At 37.2% G+C, this 19,264-nt stretch overlaps 1 protein-coding gene across 1 annotated transcript; it reads left to right on the forward strand.

Moving 5' to 3' along the window:
* Positions 1-1,218: 1,218 nt before the first annotated feature.
* Positions 1,219-18,157, forward strand: LOC106081437 (structural maintenance of chromosomes protein 3). Its single transcript, XM_059367438.1, has 7 exons — positions 1,219-1,315; positions 1,380-1,494; positions 3,242-3,381; positions 5,787-8,173; positions 11,114-11,846; positions 15,981-16,587; positions 17,869-18,157. The coding sequence occupies exons 1-6, from the start codon at positions 1,301-1,303 to the stop codon at positions 16,191-16,193; spliced, it is 3,603 nt and encodes a 1,200-aa protein (XP_059223421.1). The 5' UTR covers positions 1,219-1,300; the 3' UTR covers positions 16,194-16,587; positions 17,869-18,157.
* Positions 18,158-19,264: the final 1,107 nt, after the last annotated feature.

Below are 19,264 nucleotides of genomic sequence, written 5' to 3' on the forward strand. Positions count from 1 at the left end.
TGCCCACTGCCAATTATTGAGGAATAAGAGAACTCCAGCGCCATCTGACGGCTAGAATTCGCCTTCTGTCAACGAAAGAAAGAGCCAGCTGACACGAACTGACAACTATAGCTACCACCATATGTTTTGTGTGTCCGCTGGAAGTTAACTCTTGATTATGGAGGCGTATCCAATTCAAGCCGGCCGGTGACCCAAGGAAAGTCTTTCTTTTTAGATTGAAACTCGGCAGCAAAAGGAGTTGAAACCAGAGGTGGATAATAACAAATAAAAAGAAAAACGAACATCAATATTTGCTGAAATTTTTATTGAACGACTTAGATTTTAAAGGTTGGTACTACGTTCGCTGTGAAAATCAATATAAAAAAAGTGGAAAACAAAATTGCTGAAATGTTTTCATTTCACCAAAAAGGCTGGTACTATATACATATGCTTTTCGTGATATTTTTCGACGGATACTTTTTTTAGATAATATATTTTAAAGCAAAAGAACTTGGTGATTTCTCTCAGTAGGACATTCCCTGGTAAAATTTGAATAACATTGTTATTTTATCATCGTTATTTGTGTAGTGTATCAAAAAAGTGATCGCTAAAAAATGGGGCTTCAATGGTGAAAAACTAACATAGTACCAGCCATAACTTGTATTTTCAACTAGCCTTTGGTTTGAGCGTCGCGATGCAACACTTCACACAAATACCACAAAAGTAACACGAAAAAATTAAAAAAAATTTCTACTTTGACGCTTGAAAGCGAGCGTTGTTCTGTGTTTCCACACGTGAATTAGTGTTTTTGGTCGTCAAAGTTAAAAATAGTTTAAATTTTGCGAGTTACTTTTTTAACATTTGTTTGCAGAGTTGCATTTTTCAACGCGACACTTCTAGACGTTTAGACCTGTAACGACGCCCAAGAAAAGCACAATCACAGGTCTCAGTATTCACTGAATAAAGTTAAGCCAAGCGATCAGCAGACCTACAATTTTTTGTTAATTTTTTGCAGTTCTTGCAAATTCAAAACAAAAATAAAAAGTTTGTACTCAGCTGTTCGCATGACCTCAACTTCTAAGTGCATCTTTATGTGCTTGCTAGAGAAGATTTTTATAGAAATGCATTGACATATCCTATGTGAATTCTGATGTACCATGTTAATTGCCCAATGGATTTTTTTCTTTGTCACCCTGTGTTATGATCGCTAGCTGAAATGCTGCAAGTTACCAACTTGTTTAAAGTCGCTGGCACTATTTACAGAAATTTTACAAAGGCTGGACCTAAACCGCCCTTTTTCGACATCTGAGAAAATCGGAACATGCATATAAAACAGGTACATTCTAGTGTTTTTAATTTGTTTTTGTATTATTGTGAATGTATGTCTATTCTATCAATAGATTATAATTCAAGGATTTAAGAGCTACAAGGACCAGACGGTGGTCGAGCCCTTTGACAAGAGGCATAATGTTGTAGTTGGCAGAAATGGATCTGGAAAGAGCAATTTCTTTTATGGTACGTTTTTATATACACAAACTCATAGCGGTGGAAGGAACCAATCATAAATTAAATTCTTGCAATGGCAGTTGCTGTTAATAACACAAGTAATTTCGAATGTTCTTGAAATGCTTATGGTCATCTCGGACTCAAACTTTCGTGTAGCTCAATTCGAGCAAAAAAGTTTATAAATAGATTCGTCAATATAAGAAGAGCTTAGTACTCACCGAAAGCAAATATCGAAAACTGTCTAGATTGGCGAAACTGGTTCAGGGTGACTGTTTTCCATCGACAACATTGCACAAAGCATGTGCATGAGCTCCTATGACGCTAAACGCATGGGCTCGATTCCTGGCGAGAACATCAGAAAAATGCTGGAGACATTTGTGAGGTACTGCGCCATGTAAAAACTTTTCCTCAAAAAGAAGTACCTCACAAATGTCTCCAGCATTTTTCTGATGTTTTCGCCAGGAATCTAGCCTACTCCTAGATTTACTCCTTCGAATATTAACTGTCTAGATTGGCGAAACTGGTTCAGGGTGACTGTTTTCCATCGACAACATTGCACAAAGCATGTGCATGAGCTCCTATGACGCTAAACGCATGGGCTAGATTCCTGGCGAAAACATCAGAAAAATGCTGGAGACATTTGTGAGGTACTGCGCCATGTAAAAACTTCTCCTCAAAAAGAAGTACCTCACAAATGTCTCCAGCATTTTTCTGATGTTTTCGCCAGGAATCTAGCCCATGCGTTTAGCGTCATAGGAGCTCATGCACATGCTTTGTGCATGTTGTCGATGGAAAACAGTCACCCTGAACCAGTTTCGCCAATCTAGACAGTTTTCGATATTTGCTTTCGGTGAGTACTAAGCTCTTCTTATATTGACGAATCTATTTATAAACTTTTTTGCTCGAATTGAGCTACACGAAAGTTTGAGTCCGAGATGACCATAAGCATTTCAAGAACATTCGAAATTACTTGTTGGGACTTTGCTATAAAATTGAGGCCCCTTTTTAATTGAGCTTAAAATTGAATCGGATAGCATTCACTAATATGTGAATAGTTTGCCCCTGTTCTTTAATGGAATGCTCATGGGCAAATTTGTATTTGGTGTTAACAATAAAACACGATGTGGTGACCAGCCGATTCATATCAGTTCTCGTTTTGTACATTAGCTTCAGGCCAACGTTCTATAGGTTAGACGACAGACTTCAAAGGAGATGACTTAGAGAGAGAAAACCCATCGCAGCTTAAGGGCGTCAGAGAAACTAACTTATTTGAAAAAGTCCCGAGTGGAGATGGGGCACATCTGGAGGGGGAAAGTCCCAAGCTTTTATAGGAAGCAGCGTGCCTTCTCCGCCGAGAGCTTCTTTTCTAACAAGCGCTAAACTTTCATCCCTGTAAATTGGCTGTGCAAGAATTAACTGAACGCGATTTTGTCTCCCTTCCTGATTGACAACCTGCCTGAAGACGCGGTAGCTTTCCACGGACCATAGGACACCTCAAAAACAACAATCTCGCCGTTGCCAACATACCGATTGATATGCTGCAAAGAGTGGACAAGAATTTCAAAACTCGACTTAATCAGTATATGCGCCAAGTGGGTCGCCATTTACCCGATATCTTTTTCAAGACAGCATGAAAGAAATTGGGATATTGTATTGTAGTTACTGAATACTTTTGATTTTATTGACCTTTCAAATATAAGAAATACACTTCTAGACTTAATTATTTATCGATTCCCTCTATCTCTATCTCCTGTAGCGATACAGTTTGTTTTAAGTGATGAATTTACCCACTTACGACCAGAGCAACGCCAGGGTCTACTGCACGAAGGAACTGGAGCCAGAGTGATATCGGCCTACGTTGAAATAATATTTGATAATTCTGATAACAGAGTACCAGTAAGTAATTTTTGAAACAAAAAACAAAATTGTGCTTTTACTTATTCAACATATTCATAACTAATATAAAACAAGCTAGAGCGTGCTAAGTTCGGCCGGGCAGAATCTTATATAGCCTCTACCATGGATCGCATTTGTCGAGTTCTTTGCGCGGTATCTCTTTTTAGGCAAACAAAGAATAATGGATAAGAATTGTTCGATTAAGACCATATTGGACACGTATGTTGAATTCATGGGAGAAGTGGTTGTAAAAAAAAATTCAGCAAAATCGGATAAGAATTGCACCTTCTAGAGGCTTAGGATGTCAAGATCCCAGATCGGTTTAAATGGCAGCTACATCAGGTTATGTAACGATTTGATCCATATTTATCGCAGTTGTTGAAAGTCAACAAAATACTTCATGCAAAATTTCAGCTAAATCGAATAAAAATTGCGCCCTCTGGTGACTCAAGAATTCAAGATCCAAGATCGGTTTATATGGCAGCTATATGAGGTTATTGACCGATTTAAACCATACACAGTTTTTGGAAATAACAACAAACAACTTCATGCAATTTATCCGCCAAATCGTATGAGAATTGCGCACTCTATTGACTCAAGAAGTCAAGATCCAATATCGGTTTATATGGCAGCTATATTAGGTTTTGGACCGATTTCAACCATACTTAGTACAGTTGTTGGAAGTCATAACATAATGTCTAGATTTACTCCTTCGAATATTAGCGTGCTTTCGAAAAACGGACGGAAGGACGGACATGACTAGATTGACTTAGAATGTCATGACGATCAAGAATATGTATACTTTATGGGGTTTTAGACACATATTTTGGAATGAAGAAATTAATAAACCCCCTTCCTATGGTGGAGGGTAAATAAACTTAGTTACTATTAGATTCGGGCATAAATAAAAGCTCAATCCATCGTGTTTTTGTGATATAGCTAACTTCGGGTCATTATTTACGATTATTATCTTCAATGTCATTTGTTTTTTTAACACTAAACATATTTTGTTGTTGTTTTTTTCAAAAAGAAGATGTTACGTGCTGGATCCACATATTTCTTGCTGTATATGGGTAAATTATACAAGTTTTTGGAAAGGAAAGAAACCTATCTTTCTTTGTAGATGTTGGCATTTGGCAGGACTATAAAGTAGAATTACGTTATTAGGACAAACCGTGAGTGGCTTCCTCTTATTGTATATCAGAAAGTCCCGGCGTTCGCAAAAACACAGCGGCTATGGGAATTTCTAACACCACTGTTCGACGAATTCTACATCAAGACCTTAACTTTCATCCCTATAAACTAAATGTTGTGCAAGAATTAACTGAACGCGGTTTTGTTGCCCGTCAAATTGCATGTGAAATGCTGCCTACACTGCCTAAAGTAGTCTTTTTCTGGTGACGAGGCTCACTTTCACAAGCAAAATATGCGTTATTGAAGTGGTATAAAACCGTGTGATCGACCGCAAATAATAGCACCAACATGATATGCTACAAAGAGTGGCCATGAATTAAAAAAAATCGGGTCACCATTTACCCAATGCCATTTTGAAGACTGCATGAAAAAAGTGGGATATTGTATTCTCCAATTAAAAAAAGAATTAAAACAGCAACTGAAGTTCTATGTTTTCATTGACCTTTCAAATAAGTAAGTTTCTCTGGCGCACTCTGTGCTTTGATGTGGAAAATAAGTGAATATTGTGGCCTATTATTGTGGACATAAGCATCGATACGTAATAATACGCACCCAAGGTCAGCGAATTTAATAAAAAAAAATAGGATGGTTTGAATGCCGGTTTTGTTAAATGAACCCATTCACAAAAGCATTTACATTTACAACCTTATTCACAAAACTCAATGTAAATTTGAAATAGTTTTATTTGAAAGATTTTCTTTATATAAATAACTTAATAACACAATTCCAATAAAGGGAATATGACGAAATTATTGCATTGCATTACATTTCTACCGTTCTTCTGGGTAAAATGGACCAGACTTGCCTCCGGGTGAACTCAACATAATAGCTCATCTAAACCTTTGAGTGTTACATACTTTTTGGCGCATTTCTGGCATATGGCAATATGAGGCACTCATGGCTTGTCCTAATGACGTAATTGTTTAAGCTCTACCTATCACGTCCGATTAAAATGTAGATCGATTGTGCAATCATGGTCTTAGGTCCCACGTTCATAACATCAGCAAAAGTTTAAAAATCTCGTTGCAAACGAACAAATCTTACACGGCCAAATATCCAATGTTTATACGTAAATGTCGTATTGATGCTTGCATTATCGCCCAAACATGGTTCAACCTTATATAAACGAAATTCGTTTAGAATTATATTGCACATATTTTATTATTATTGTCAACGCTTGATTGTGTTATACGCTGTATTTTACTTTTTAGATTGATAAGGAGGAAATATATTTGCGACGTGTTATTGGAGCTAAAAAGGACCAGTATTTTCTGAATAAGAAAGTTGTTCCACGAACTGAAGTTGTAAACTTATTGGAATCTGCTGGATTTTCCAATTCCAATCCTTATTATATTGTAAAACAAGGCAAAATTAATCAAATGGCTACTGCAGCCGATTCATACAGGTTAAAATTGTTGCGTGAAGTAGCTGGAACCCGAGTGTACGACGAAAGAAAAGAAGAGTCTCTTAACATATTGCGAGAAACAGAAGGTAAATTGGAAAAGATTTCCGAATATCTTAAAACTATCGAGGATCGACTTAAAACTCTTGAGGAGGAAAAGGAAGAACTCAAAGAATATCAAAAGTGGGATAAAGCGCGACGCACGCTTGAATATATTATTCATGAAACGGAGTTGAAGGATACAAAAAAGGCTTTGGATGAAATACAGCAACAACGAAAGTCCTCTTTCGATAAGAAGAAAGTTTACAACATTGAGATTCAGAAGGCACAAGAGAAAATTAAAGAAATTCAGAAGAACTTGAAGGATGCTAAGAAAAATGTTTTGAGTACCAAAGAAGAGCGATCTATACTTCTAACAGAACAGCAACAACTGTTGCGTGAAAAGACCAAATTGGATCTAACTATTGTCGATCTGAACGATGAAGTACAGGGTGACAACAAGTCCAAAGAGCGTGCAGATCAAGAATTGAAGAAACTGAAAGTAACTATCAGCGAAAAAGAAAGAGAACTTGAGGAAGTTAAACCAAAATATGAATCAATGAAACGCAAAGAAGAGGAATGTTCACGGGAACTGGCTCTAAAAGAACAAAAAAGAAAAGAACTTTATGCAAAACAAGGTCGAGGTTCTCAATTTTCTTCACGAGAGGAACGCGACCGTTGGATTCAAAATGAATTGAAATCAATCAGTAAACAAATTAAAGACAAAATAAACCATCATTCAAAATTGGTAGAAGACCTCAAAAAGGACGCCAATGCAGAAAAGGACCTAGGAAAAAGAATTGAAGAACACTCAACAGAACTGGAACAACTTCGATTTCAAATAGATGAACATAATAAAAAATACTATGAACTTAAGAAGACCAAGGACGTTTATCAGGCAACAAGAAATGAGTTATGGCGCAAGGAAACCCAAATGACACAACAATTACAATCACATAAGGAGGAACTTTCTAAAACCGACCAAGCTTTACGTAGTATGGCAGGCAAGCCCATCTTAAATGGCCGTGATTCTGTTCGGAAAGTTTTAGATACGTTTCTTGAAAAAGGTGGCCCATGCTCAGAAATTGCAAATGCCTATTACGGCCCAGTTATTGAAAACTTTAGTTGCGACAAGACTATATATACGGCAGTGGAAGTAACTGCCGGAAATAGGCTTTTTCATCATATCGTTGAGTCAGATAAAGTTGGAACACAAATCTTAAAGGAAATGAATAAGCTAAAGTTACCCGGTGAAGTAACATTTATGCCTTTGAACAGACTTCAAGTGAAAAATCATGACTATCCCGATGATCCAGATTCAATTCCCATGATTTCTAAACTTAAATATGACGAGCAACACGGAAAAGCTTTATGTTATATATTTGGAAAGACCTTAATATGCAGAAATCTAGAAAGGGCTACAGAGTTGGCAAAAAGCACAGGTTTGGATTGTGTAACATTGGACGGCGACCAAGTTTCATCGAAAGGATCCCTCACCGGGGGTTATTTCAATACATCCAGATCACGCCTTGAAATGCAAAAGAAACGTACGGAATTAACAGCACAGATTCGCGATTTTGAGAAGGAACTTAATAAAATTCGCAACGAATTAAAACAGATTGAAAATAACATTAATGCTGTCGTATCGGAAATGCAAAAAACTGAAACGAAGCAAGGAAAATCGAAGGATATTTTTGAGAAGGTTCAAGGTGAGATTCGGCTAATGAAAGAGGAGCTGGTGAGAATTGAGAAATATCGAACGCCAAAAGAGCGTTCACTGGCTCAATGTAAATCAAGTCTAGACGCTATGAACAGCACAAAATCCGGGCTTGAAGTTGAACTAAACCAAGAATTATTGTCTACACTATCCGTGCATGATCAAAAAGAAATCGATCAGCTCAATGAAGATATAAGAAAATTAAATCAGGAAAATAAGGAAGCGTTCACTCAACGTATGCAACTTGAAGTTATAAAAAACAAACTGGACAATCTTCTGGTCAACAACTTATTTCGAAGAAGAGACGAGCTTATTCAAGCACTTCAGGAAATATCCGTAGAGGACAGGAAAAGGAAACTATTAAACTGCAAAACAGAACTCGGTGCTGCTGAGAAACGAATAAAAAAAGTTAATCAAGACTTGGAGGACACAGAAAAAAGGTTAGTGTTTTGTACTCGATCTAACATTAAAAAATTTAAAACAAAATTGTTGCCATTTGTTTCTGAATTTTCCTTCCAACATTAGACAAAAGAGAATCTTAATTTAAATTATTTTTAAGTAGCAGAGAAGTTCCGTTTTATTCAGTGCGATTCGTCATATAAAAAGATAAGTTCAAAACAGATCTTTTGAAATATTTTCAAAGCCTATAAATAATTTGTTTATATTATTCTTCTTTATTCCCATTTTTATTGATTTATTTTTTTTTATTTTGTTAATGCATTTATGCTTCAATATTATTTAATTGAAATCAATAGGTTAGGTTGAAAGGAGGGTGCCGATATTAATCTGCCCCACGCCACTATAGAAATACACCTAAGCCAGTAATAGTTGTGCGCTCCTAATATTAGAAAGTAACCTCGAAAAAGAAAATCTAAATCAGGGATTCCGTGCTACTTACAAAATCCCAAATTTTTTTCCACACCACGCCCCTAATTTATTTCATGTCTGATATTGTGTCCCCACCTACGTACCGGTGTCTGTTTACCGCGAAAACCGGGTAATGACAAAGAAAATGTTCCAACGTCTCATTACCTTCCCCACATGCGCTACATATGCCGTTACTTGGCGCACCTATTTTGCATAAGTGAGTTCGTAGTCTTATATGTCCCGTTATGATACCGAAAGCTATACTGAGCTCCTTCTTACTTCCATTCAGTAATAACCTCGTCTTTTCACGATCCGGATCACTCCATAGGATATTCGGCATCCTACCGACCGTTTCGCTGTTTCACAGCGTCGATGCGAAAGGTTTGGGCTTAACCAAGTCCATTGACAGCTGTCCTCTGGCCTTCACTGGCAAATCATCTGCTTTTTCTTTTCTTCTCATTCCGCTATGGCCGGCACCCAAAAGTGGGGATCGTCCCATCCTCAGAGAAGGCGTTAATATCCTTCTTACACTCGAAGACTGTTCGTGACCTTACCGTCTGCAAAGATGTTCACACTCGATATCATCGCGTTACCGACACACCACCACACGCATTCCGTATTATGGTCAGGCAGACGAAAACCGATCTGAGTCCCAGGGTTCTCAATGTATCTATTCTATTAATTCTTCCGTCGCCTTAATTCTCGTGGCCGCAGTGGCTGCCTCACACTTAATCTGTATGTCTATGGATCGGATATCTAGAATAGTGTGGTCCTTATCGCTCCCCCTATGTCAAGACATGTACGCTCGGTACGCTCCTGAATGTGAAACTTCCAATTAAGTTTTCTGTCCAAGCTAATTCCTAAGCAATTGACCTTTTCAGATATCGAAATCTTTCTATTGAGGAAAATTATACGTCAAGTTGGTCCATGTTCGCCTTCCTCGTGAACAGGCTGATTTCAGTCTTGCCTAGGTCTAGACCAGGTGCAAGACCATTTCGGCCCTTCTGCAAAGTTAGTTTGGATCCTTACTCCTTAGAAGTTGTATAACATGCATAGCAGACCAGTTCAAATTCCTCCTCAGTCAGCATCCGTAATTGGTTATTTATGGTGGTTGTTTTGTAGCCACTTTTGCATGTGGAGGTGGCGATCCTCGTCAAGCTTCTGTACGTGAGCAAGCTTGTCCAAAGGACCGATCACGGCGGGAACATGGTGGCCATTGGTTTTTTAAATGCGTCAATAACGCGTCTTGTCATATCGACCATCATAGCCACTCTGATTATCCGCCGCTGATTATCCGCGACTGCCGTTGCCGCAATTCCGTATGGAGCATTCCACTAAATAGGTCAGCTCATCTCTTTTGTGCTTCCTTGCCACATTGGTGTAAGAGAGCGGCTTCTCACCCTTTTTATCGTCCATCTTCCCCTTCTGTGATGGCTCAGGGGCCGTGCGCGCTTCCTTCGTTCCTGTTCCGACTTTGTCTTCCTCCGCTGGACACTGTCTGGAGTCTACATTGCGGGAGGGTTGGTTTGGTCATCCCAGAGTAGTTCAAAGTGGGGAGCTCTTTTTCTTTTTCAGAGTTTTAGCAGTGTGATGCTCTTCGGGAGATCTGATTCTATTTCCAGCTTCCGTAGAAGTGCCTGGAATGTCAGCATCCTGTAGTTTCGCCCGATTGCGTTGCCGGTACATACTCCTCATTCTCCTTGTCGTGCCCCGGATTGCCTTCACGTCCTCATCTCTCGATTCGGCTGCGATGACTGTTCCATTGATACTATCGCTATATGAATCTGAATCGGAACAGCATCTTTACTTAAAGGCTGGGGACGAACTACGCATCCCTCTGGTTCATCTGTCTCTTCCTCATTTGTTAGTCTGATGACTGGTTGTGCACTTGAAGCATTACTCTCGACTACAGGTTCCACGGCACCCTTACATATAGGATGGGCGGGCTACATGCTACGGTCCAATATCACCATTGCCGCTGTTGGGTCTCTGGAGTCGATTTTGAGCCTACTCAATAGGTAGTACTTATTCTGTCCGCTCTGCTAACTATTTTATGTGGTTACATGTGTCTACACCAATAAGAGTGGCCATCATCGCAGCTGTTAGGTCTTTAGAGTCCATTTTGAATTTACCCCTGAAAGGCTTTAATATTTGCCTATTCCGAAATAGAGATTAGTTTTTTTTTCTTTGAGGAGCGAAATGAAAACAAGTCCGCTCCACTCAACGGTAATAACATCGAGTAAATAAATAAATAAATAGAAAATAATGGTGTAATCTGTGTTCCGATTGCCTAAAGCTGGCAATTTATTTTCTTCAACTTACAGGGACAATCTCTACTTTCTAATAACATTGCTGAGGGCATTAGCTTGATCAATTAATTTTTGTGTATATAAGTGTTTGTCCGTTAGGGCGAAGTTAATTTTTCATAACGTTTGTTCTATTAATGTTCATATTTATTTACGCACTTTGACATGTACTAATGACAAACTTCACCACAATTTTATATTTTAAAGGGTACAGGAAGCAGTACATTTGCAAAAGTCATTACAAGTAGATCTAGAAAACTGTATAAAAACGGAAAAGGATATTGAGGAAAAAATTAATGAGGATTCAAAAAAGGTTGAAAAGTGGGCAGCTAAAGAGAATCTTCTCATTCAAAAAATTGATGAATATACAGAAAAAATTGCACATTTGGGAGCTTTGCCGCAAACAGATCAGATATATGCAAAGATGTCGCTAAAGAACCTTTTTAAAGAACTAGAAAAGGCAAATCAACATCTCAAAAAGTACAATCATGTTAATAAAAAAGCACTGGACCAATTTGTAAGCTTCTCAGAGCAAAAAGAAAGATTGTATAAACGAAAAAAGGAATTGGATGTTGGAGATGAAAAAATACGAGAGCTGATGCAATCACTTGAAATGCAAAAGGTTGAAGCAATACAGTTTACCTTCAGACAAGTGGCAAAAAATTTTACTGTGGTTTTCAAGAAATTAGTACCACAAGGCGCTGGGTATTTAATTCTAAAAACAAAGGACAATGATGGCGATGTAGCTGACAGGGAGGTAGCAAATTCAGACGCATTTATTGGAATTGGGATTCGGGTGTCATTTACCGGAATCGAAGCTGAGATGAGAGAAATGAACCAATTATCAGGTGGACAAAAATCTTTGGTGGCGCTAGCCCTAATATTTGCTATTCAAAAGTGCGATCCCGCCCCATTTTACTTATTTGATGAAATAGATCAGGTAAGCCTATACAATATCTAGCTTTAAAAATAATCTTTGATTGATAAAAAAGCGACCGTAGTGCATATGTTCGTGTGTCTCGTGGTTATGCTGACGACATTTCTTGATGAAATGAAGTATGATAGTATAAAGCTCCCCATGACATAAACGGACTGGAAAACATTTGTTGAAATTTGTCACAGATACTTCTTATTGATGCAGGTCACTGCAAATGTATCAAATCGGCTCAGGTTTGGTTATAGATCCTATGTAAAATCGCTCTTCATGGTTTGCTGTACTTTTAAATACATTAGAATCGAATTCAAATAAATTTCTCAGTTTTTGGTTTGTTTTACAAAATACAATTAAAAATTTATTTCATTATATATTACAATGTTACTCTAATGAATCGAAAATAGAATTTAGTTGTTCATTAGTCTCCCAAAGATGAAGAACGCGGGCTCTTGACCATGAGATTGAGAATGAATGAATGATCACTAGCATGAAAGGTTTTTTATTGATAGCAGAAAAGAAATGGCTAGACATACAGGCGGAATGGACACAGATAACACATCACTGGCGGAAGTTTCGGGTCCCTGGTTAGGGTGTCATCATCAGCGTCATCGTGTTGTTCACTGAGCCTCCCGTCTGCCGGCTCATAGTTCTTGGGTTACTTGTCTCTGGCTTAGATGTAAGTATTGATCTAATCACGCTCCTGTAGAGCCAGTGGATTATCGTCGGATTCAGGCCACATTTCGAGCCTACATTGTACGCTCCTAAATGTGAGACTTCAGTTTAGTTTTCTGTCCAAGATCACACCTATGTATTTGATCTTGTCAAATATCGAAATCGTTTTATTGAGCAATCGTGGTGGGTCAAATTGATCCACCTTCGTCTTCCTCGTGAACAGGCATATTTCAGTCTTCTCTGGGTTAACATTGAGACCCCTAGGTCTAGCCCAGTCATATGCCGTATGCAAGACTCTTTCGGCCCTTCTGCGTAGATGGTTCGGATCCTTACTCCTTGGAATTATTATAACATCGTCTGCGTAGCAGACGGGTTCAAATCCCTCCTCAGTCAGTATCCGTAATAGGTCATTAATGGTGGTCACCCATAAAAGTGGCGATTAAGTGCCCCACTGTTGCGTGCCTTGTGCAACTTTCTCCCTCATATTTATGTCATGGGACACCCATCTTATCCACCTGTTCCTTAGCATATGGTTTATCTAGTCTCTAAGGACCCGGTCCACCCGGTACCGGTCTAAGGATTGGATCAATGTGTCGGTCCGCACATTGTTGAACGCCCCCTTGATGTCAATGCAAACCGCCAATGTGTACGTCTCGGCATCGAAGGATTCTTCTATTTTATATACAACAGAAGCGTGACAAACGCGTGCTGTTTTTATTTGAACAGTTCGCTGGATGTCCTACTCTTTATCATGGTGTCCACAATACGTTCCAGGGTTTTGAGTAGAAAGGTCCTAAGGCTTATAAGTTTGTAGGTCTTTGGTGTCACATAACTTGCCTTGCTGGGCTTGGGTAAAAATACCACCCTTGCCTCCTGCCAGGCTTTCGGAGTGTATGCAAGTCCTAGACACGCTGTGAAAATAGTCGACATCCTTTTGTAGCAATGGCAATATTTCATCAGGTCCTCCATATCGTCTACTACCGTTTCATTTGGACATGGGTTTTTGAGAGAATCTTTTCGACCTGTTCGCAGAACATCATCCAGGAAGCCCATTTTGCATAGACTCCTCAATGTTAAATCCGGTATTTCTCTGGCTTACACTCTCGGATGGAGCAGTTATTTAATTAGAAATTTGTGGTGAGCAAAAGAGAGAACGAAAGAGAGGTTTCGTGGTTAGTTATCTTCGCGCTTTGTCAATGAAATGAAGGCATTTCTCCCGTTGAGGCTCATGCGCCTCTCATTGAAGTAAGTTAATGATGTGCAATTTTTTTTGTTTGTCCTTTTTTTTGCTTAGTAAGACTTGAGCTTAATACTTGAATAATAATTTGTGTTTCACCTTTATTATTAGGCAAAGAGCACTAATTAGATAATAAAAGCGTCCAAATTAGCTTTAATTAGATAATAAAAGCGTCCAAATATTTATGGGTAGATTATGGATTGCAACTCAATTGCAGTTGCGTTTCCAAAAGATAAAACCTTGATATGAAAATGAGTATAACGATAGAAATTTTTGTTAGTACAGTCAATAACAGTGTATTGACCATTCTGCTACTAAGTAAATTGTAAAGAAGTATGCAATTCAAAAAAGAAATGGAAATTTTTACTACAAATTTGCCAGTTGGCAACGCAACTGAATTTGGGTTGCTATCCATTCTCGACCCCTTAGCCTTCGTACTAGCTGAAAGTTAATTAAAATTGATTTTTTAAAATTGATCGCAGCGACATTGAAATACGGTAGGGAAAGAAACTCAAACGGATATGATTGATTGATTTTTTAATTGAAAATTTATTGATTTTTTAATTAAAAATTGCCTAAATTTCCATCACGATATTTTTTTGAAAAGACTGTATCCAATTAAAAAATGATTGATTAAAAACAAATCATTGAAAAAATGTTCGGGAAATATGTTTGTGGCCCAGTATGCATGTATGGTGACAAAAAAATGTGAATTGATTTGGTCAATTTGCTGATAATATACACATTTATCAAAGTCAAGCGTTATTTGGTAGAAAAATAAATCCATACGTGATGCAAAAAATGATCAAAGTAATGGCTTTCTTGCAATGAAACCAAAAAAATATCCAATGCTTTCAATGAAACTGAAAATTTTACTTGCTTAGGATATGTCAATGCATTTCTTATGCCAACGAAACGAAAATTTTGTTTAAATTGTTGGTAATAACAACGTGAGTCACAAAACTTCATGTAGATTTGAAATAGGTTTATTTGACTGATTTCCTTTATAATAAACTTATCTTAAAGCTTCATTAATTGTTGTGAATTCGGCCGTAATTTTGAATATCCTACACAACAACTAAACATGCACAAAATTACATAAAACTAAAGGTACGTTCAGATAAGTCAAATATTTAACCCAACTTGTTTTATCATTTTTGCCCAAAATATGTCAAATTTGTAAATTCTTGACTTTATATTCACATTAGAAACATTTAACACATTTTGTTTGATATGATACTCTTACGAGTTAATGTATTCATATTTGTTACCCAACATTAGACTTTCCTTTTTTTGAATTGTGACCAATGGTATCGACCACTGTAAGCCCATAACTGCTTTGTAGTCAACTAAAAGTTGGTAAGTTTCAGTCTGTCAGGATTTGACGTAGTCTATGCTGGATTTACCAAACGCCGTTTACCGCACAATTGACAGATTGAACTTTCGTATCGAATGAAACTTCATCTCATTTTTAATGTATGTATACCCTTTATATGGATATTTAAAAAATAAATTTTTTTTAAATTATGGTCAATTTTAACATTTGCCTTCCTAAATTTCAAAAATGTACGTCCAATAAAGATATTCATAATCCACAAATCAAAGATTTTGCTCGTTCACGTATGCCCACTAAGGAAGTAGACTTATTCCTGTAGTAATGCTGCTAAACCATCGGCTCCTGCTGCCTTATTTTTCTTAAGCCGGGTAACTTCCTCGCTACTCCATTCGCTAACACTCATATCTTTAATTTCTCTAAGCACATTCGACAGATTTCCCGGTCATTCCATGGGGCAGGTTTTTGGTACCCTTGTATGGGTACTTTATCATCGGGGTAACAAGTGCCTTCTTTAAATAATTGGGTAATATTACTAGTTTGTCCGCCTGCGCTTTCTTCGAATCAAGTGCAAAACAAGAAAGGAGTTTGAAACTGTGTTTGTTGTTTTAAGGTCAATATTAAAGACTTGGTTAGAAAGATGGAGGTAAAATTTATTTATCTCTTGTTGTGCTTTTGAATAAGTAAGCCCAAAGAAAAATTCACTAAAGCTATACGAAAAATGTGATCAAACGAAAAAAAACACATTTTAGTCGAAAATAAAATGGCTAGTCGTCGTTTTGACGAACGATGACTGTCCATGGTTAATACATTTGACATATCTTGTGGGAACTGAAGAAATCGCCATCCCAATACTAATCATATTCAATATATTCAACAATATTTTCTTTATTTTCAGGCTTTGGATGCTCAACACAGAAAAGCTGTGGCGGATATGATTCACGAATTGAGTGATAAAGCGCAGTTTATTACCACTACTTTCCGTCCTGAATTATTGGAAAATGCCCACAAGTTCTATGGTGTTAGGTTTAGGAACAAAGTAAGCCATATAGATTGCGTTACTCGAGAACAAGCTAAAGATTTTGTGGAAGATGACAACACCCATGCTTAATTTTTTTATTTTCGTGTGTATTAAATAATATTCTCCCAATAACAATAAAATTTATAAGGGTATATATGTTTCCAAACGTGTAGTTTGTTTATTTTTATACCTGCCCCATGCAAGTCGGTGGTTGATAAAGTAATTTTCAAACTTAATTAAATAGTTGTTGTATCCACATGTCTATAAGTTAAGGTGACATTTATCAAAGTCAAGCGTTATTTGGTAGAAAAATAAATCCATACGTGATGCAAAAAATGATCAAAGTAATGGCTTTCTTGCAATGAAACCAAAAAAATATCCAATGCTTTCAATGAAACTGAAAATTTTACTTGCTTAGGATATGTCAATGCATTTCTTATGCCAACGAAACGAAAATTTTGTTTAAATTGTTGGTAATAACAACGTGAGTCACAAAACTTCATGTAGATTTGAAATAGGTTTATTTGACTGATTTCCTTTATAATAAACTTATCTTAAAGCTTCATTAATTGTTGTGAATTCGGCCGTAATTTTGAATATCCTACACAACAACTAAACATGCACAAAATTACATAAAACTAAAGGTACGTTCAGATAAGTCAAATATTTAACCCAACTTGTTTTATCATTTTTGCCCAAAATATGTCAAATTTGTAAATTCTTGACTTTATATTCACATTAGAAACATTTAACACATTTTGTTTGATATGATACTCTTACGAGTTAATGTATTCATATTTGTTACCCAACATTAGACTTTCCTTTTTTTGAATTGTGACCAATGGTATCGACCACTGTAAGCCCATAACTGCTTTGTAGTCAACTAAAAGTTGGTAAGTTTCAGTCTGTCAGGATTTGACGTAGTCTATGCTGGATTTACCAAACGCCGTTTACCGCACAATTGACAGATTAAACTTTCGTATCGAATGAAACTTCATCTCATTTTTAATGTATGTATACCCTTTATATGGATATTTAAAAAATAAATTTTTTTTAAATTATGGTCAATTTTAACATTTGCCTTCCTAAATTTCAAAAATGTACGTCCAATAAAGATATTCATAATCCACAAATCAAAGATTTTGCTCGTTCACGTATGCCCACTAAGGAAGTAGACTTATTCCTGTAGTAATGCTGCTAAACCATCGGCTCCTGCTGCCTTATTTTTCTTAAGCCGGGTAACTTCCTCGCTACTCCATTCGCTAACACTCATATCTTTAATTTCTCTAAGCACATTCGACAGATTTCCCGGTCATTCCATGGGGCAGGCTTTTGGTACCCTTGTATGGGTACTTTATCATCGGGGTAACAAGTGCCTTCTTTAAATAATTGGGTAATATTACTAGTTTGTCCGCCTGCGCTTTCTTCGAATCAAGTGCAAAACAAGAAAGGAGTTTGAAACTGTGTTTGTTGTGTTAAGGTCAATATTAAAGACTTGGTTAGAAAGATGGAGGTAAAATTTATTTATCTCTTGTTGTGCTTTTGAATAAGTAAGCCCAAAGAAAAATTCACTAAAGCTATACGAAAAATGTGATCAAACGAAAAAAAACACATTTTAGTCGAAAATAAAATCGCTAGTCGTCGTTTTGACGAACGATGACTGTCCATGGTTAATACATTTGACATATCTTGTGGGAACTGAAGAAATCGCCATCCCAATACTAATCATATTCAATATATTCAACAATATTTTCTTTATTTTCAGGCTTTGGATGCTCAACACAGAAAAGCTGTGGCGGATATGATTCACGAATTGAGTGATAAAGCGCAGTTTATTACCACTACTTTCCGTCCTGAATTATTGGAAAATGCCCACAAGTTCTATGGTGTTAGGTTTAGGAACAAAGTAAGCCATATAGATTGCGTTACTCGAGAACAAGCTAAAGATTTTGTGGAAGATGACAACACCCATGCTTAATTTTTTTATTTTCGTGTGTATTAAATAATATTCTCCCAATAACAATAAAATTTATAAGGGTATATATGTTTCCAAACGTGTAGTTTGTTTATTTTTATACCTGCCCCATGCAAGTCGGTGGTTGATAAAGTAATTTTCAAACTTAATTAAATAGTTGTTGTATCCACATGTCTATAAGTTAAGGTGACGAATCTACAAAGGAAAGATCAGAAGGACCGATCGACGCGGGAACATGATGGCCATTGGCTATATAAAAGCGCCAAAATTCGGCTTGCCATATCGAGCATCGTAAGCACTCTGTATTTATCCAAGAGCCGGTGCCGTACGGCCTCTGAGACTCCTCGCTCATCTACTCCGTATGGAGCATTCCACTATCCGCAGCCTGTGGATGCGACCGGTAGCTCGCAGCTAAGCTTCTCGCGATAGCAACGAACACACACAACACAGATCGGAACTCAAAGTTCCAGTCTATGTAGTGCTCATAGTTATCCCGTGCAGAGAATAAAAAAGTAGTTAATTTAATTCATCTTATTTTATTTTTTTATTGATTCTGGTGTATAATTCATTTCTGTGCTTAAAACCTAGTACTGACTTCATTCGCAGCGAAAATGCCTATTAAACTATCGCGAAATCCAACGGACTATTCTTCGCAGCGATGGCCTGTCGAAAACTCCGACGTATAATACAAACATCATAAACCTAGCCAAAAAGCTAGTTTTTGACAGAATTGAATAATAATTACGAAATCGACATTTGTGAATAGGTTAGAACCAATACTGGTGCATAGGTTAGAACCAGTGTTGCTGTTTTTAGTATGTTCCTACCATAATTTCTATGTTTTTATTCTCTTGGTAGGTTCGTAGGCTGACCTCAGTTTTTGATAGGTTTTTCCAAGTTATAAATACAAAGTTCGTTACTGAAAAAATCGACGGGGATAACTCAAAATTTATGCACTTCCTACCGTATCTGTATATTCGTTAAAGGTGCAGAATAAAACCATTCTGCTTCAAATTTCGGGAAAAAGGGCAAATTCTGATACTACTGTAACTGGTACGTTACAAAATTTCGTAAATTTTTGGTAAGAAATGAGGTTTTTTTGTTGAATGCATTCAATCGGAACAGGGCTATGTGACACCGGCATACAAAATATGGTAGATCTGGTCCATTCTCAGATGTTGAGGGG

Source organism: Stomoxys calcitrans, chromosome 4 (assembly GCF_963082655.1).
Source record: "Stomoxys calcitrans chromosome 4, idStoCalc2.1, whole genome shotgun sequence".
In the NCBI taxonomy this organism is placed as follows: domain Eukaryota; kingdom Metazoa; phylum Arthropoda; class Insecta; order Diptera; family Muscidae; genus Stomoxys; species Stomoxys calcitrans.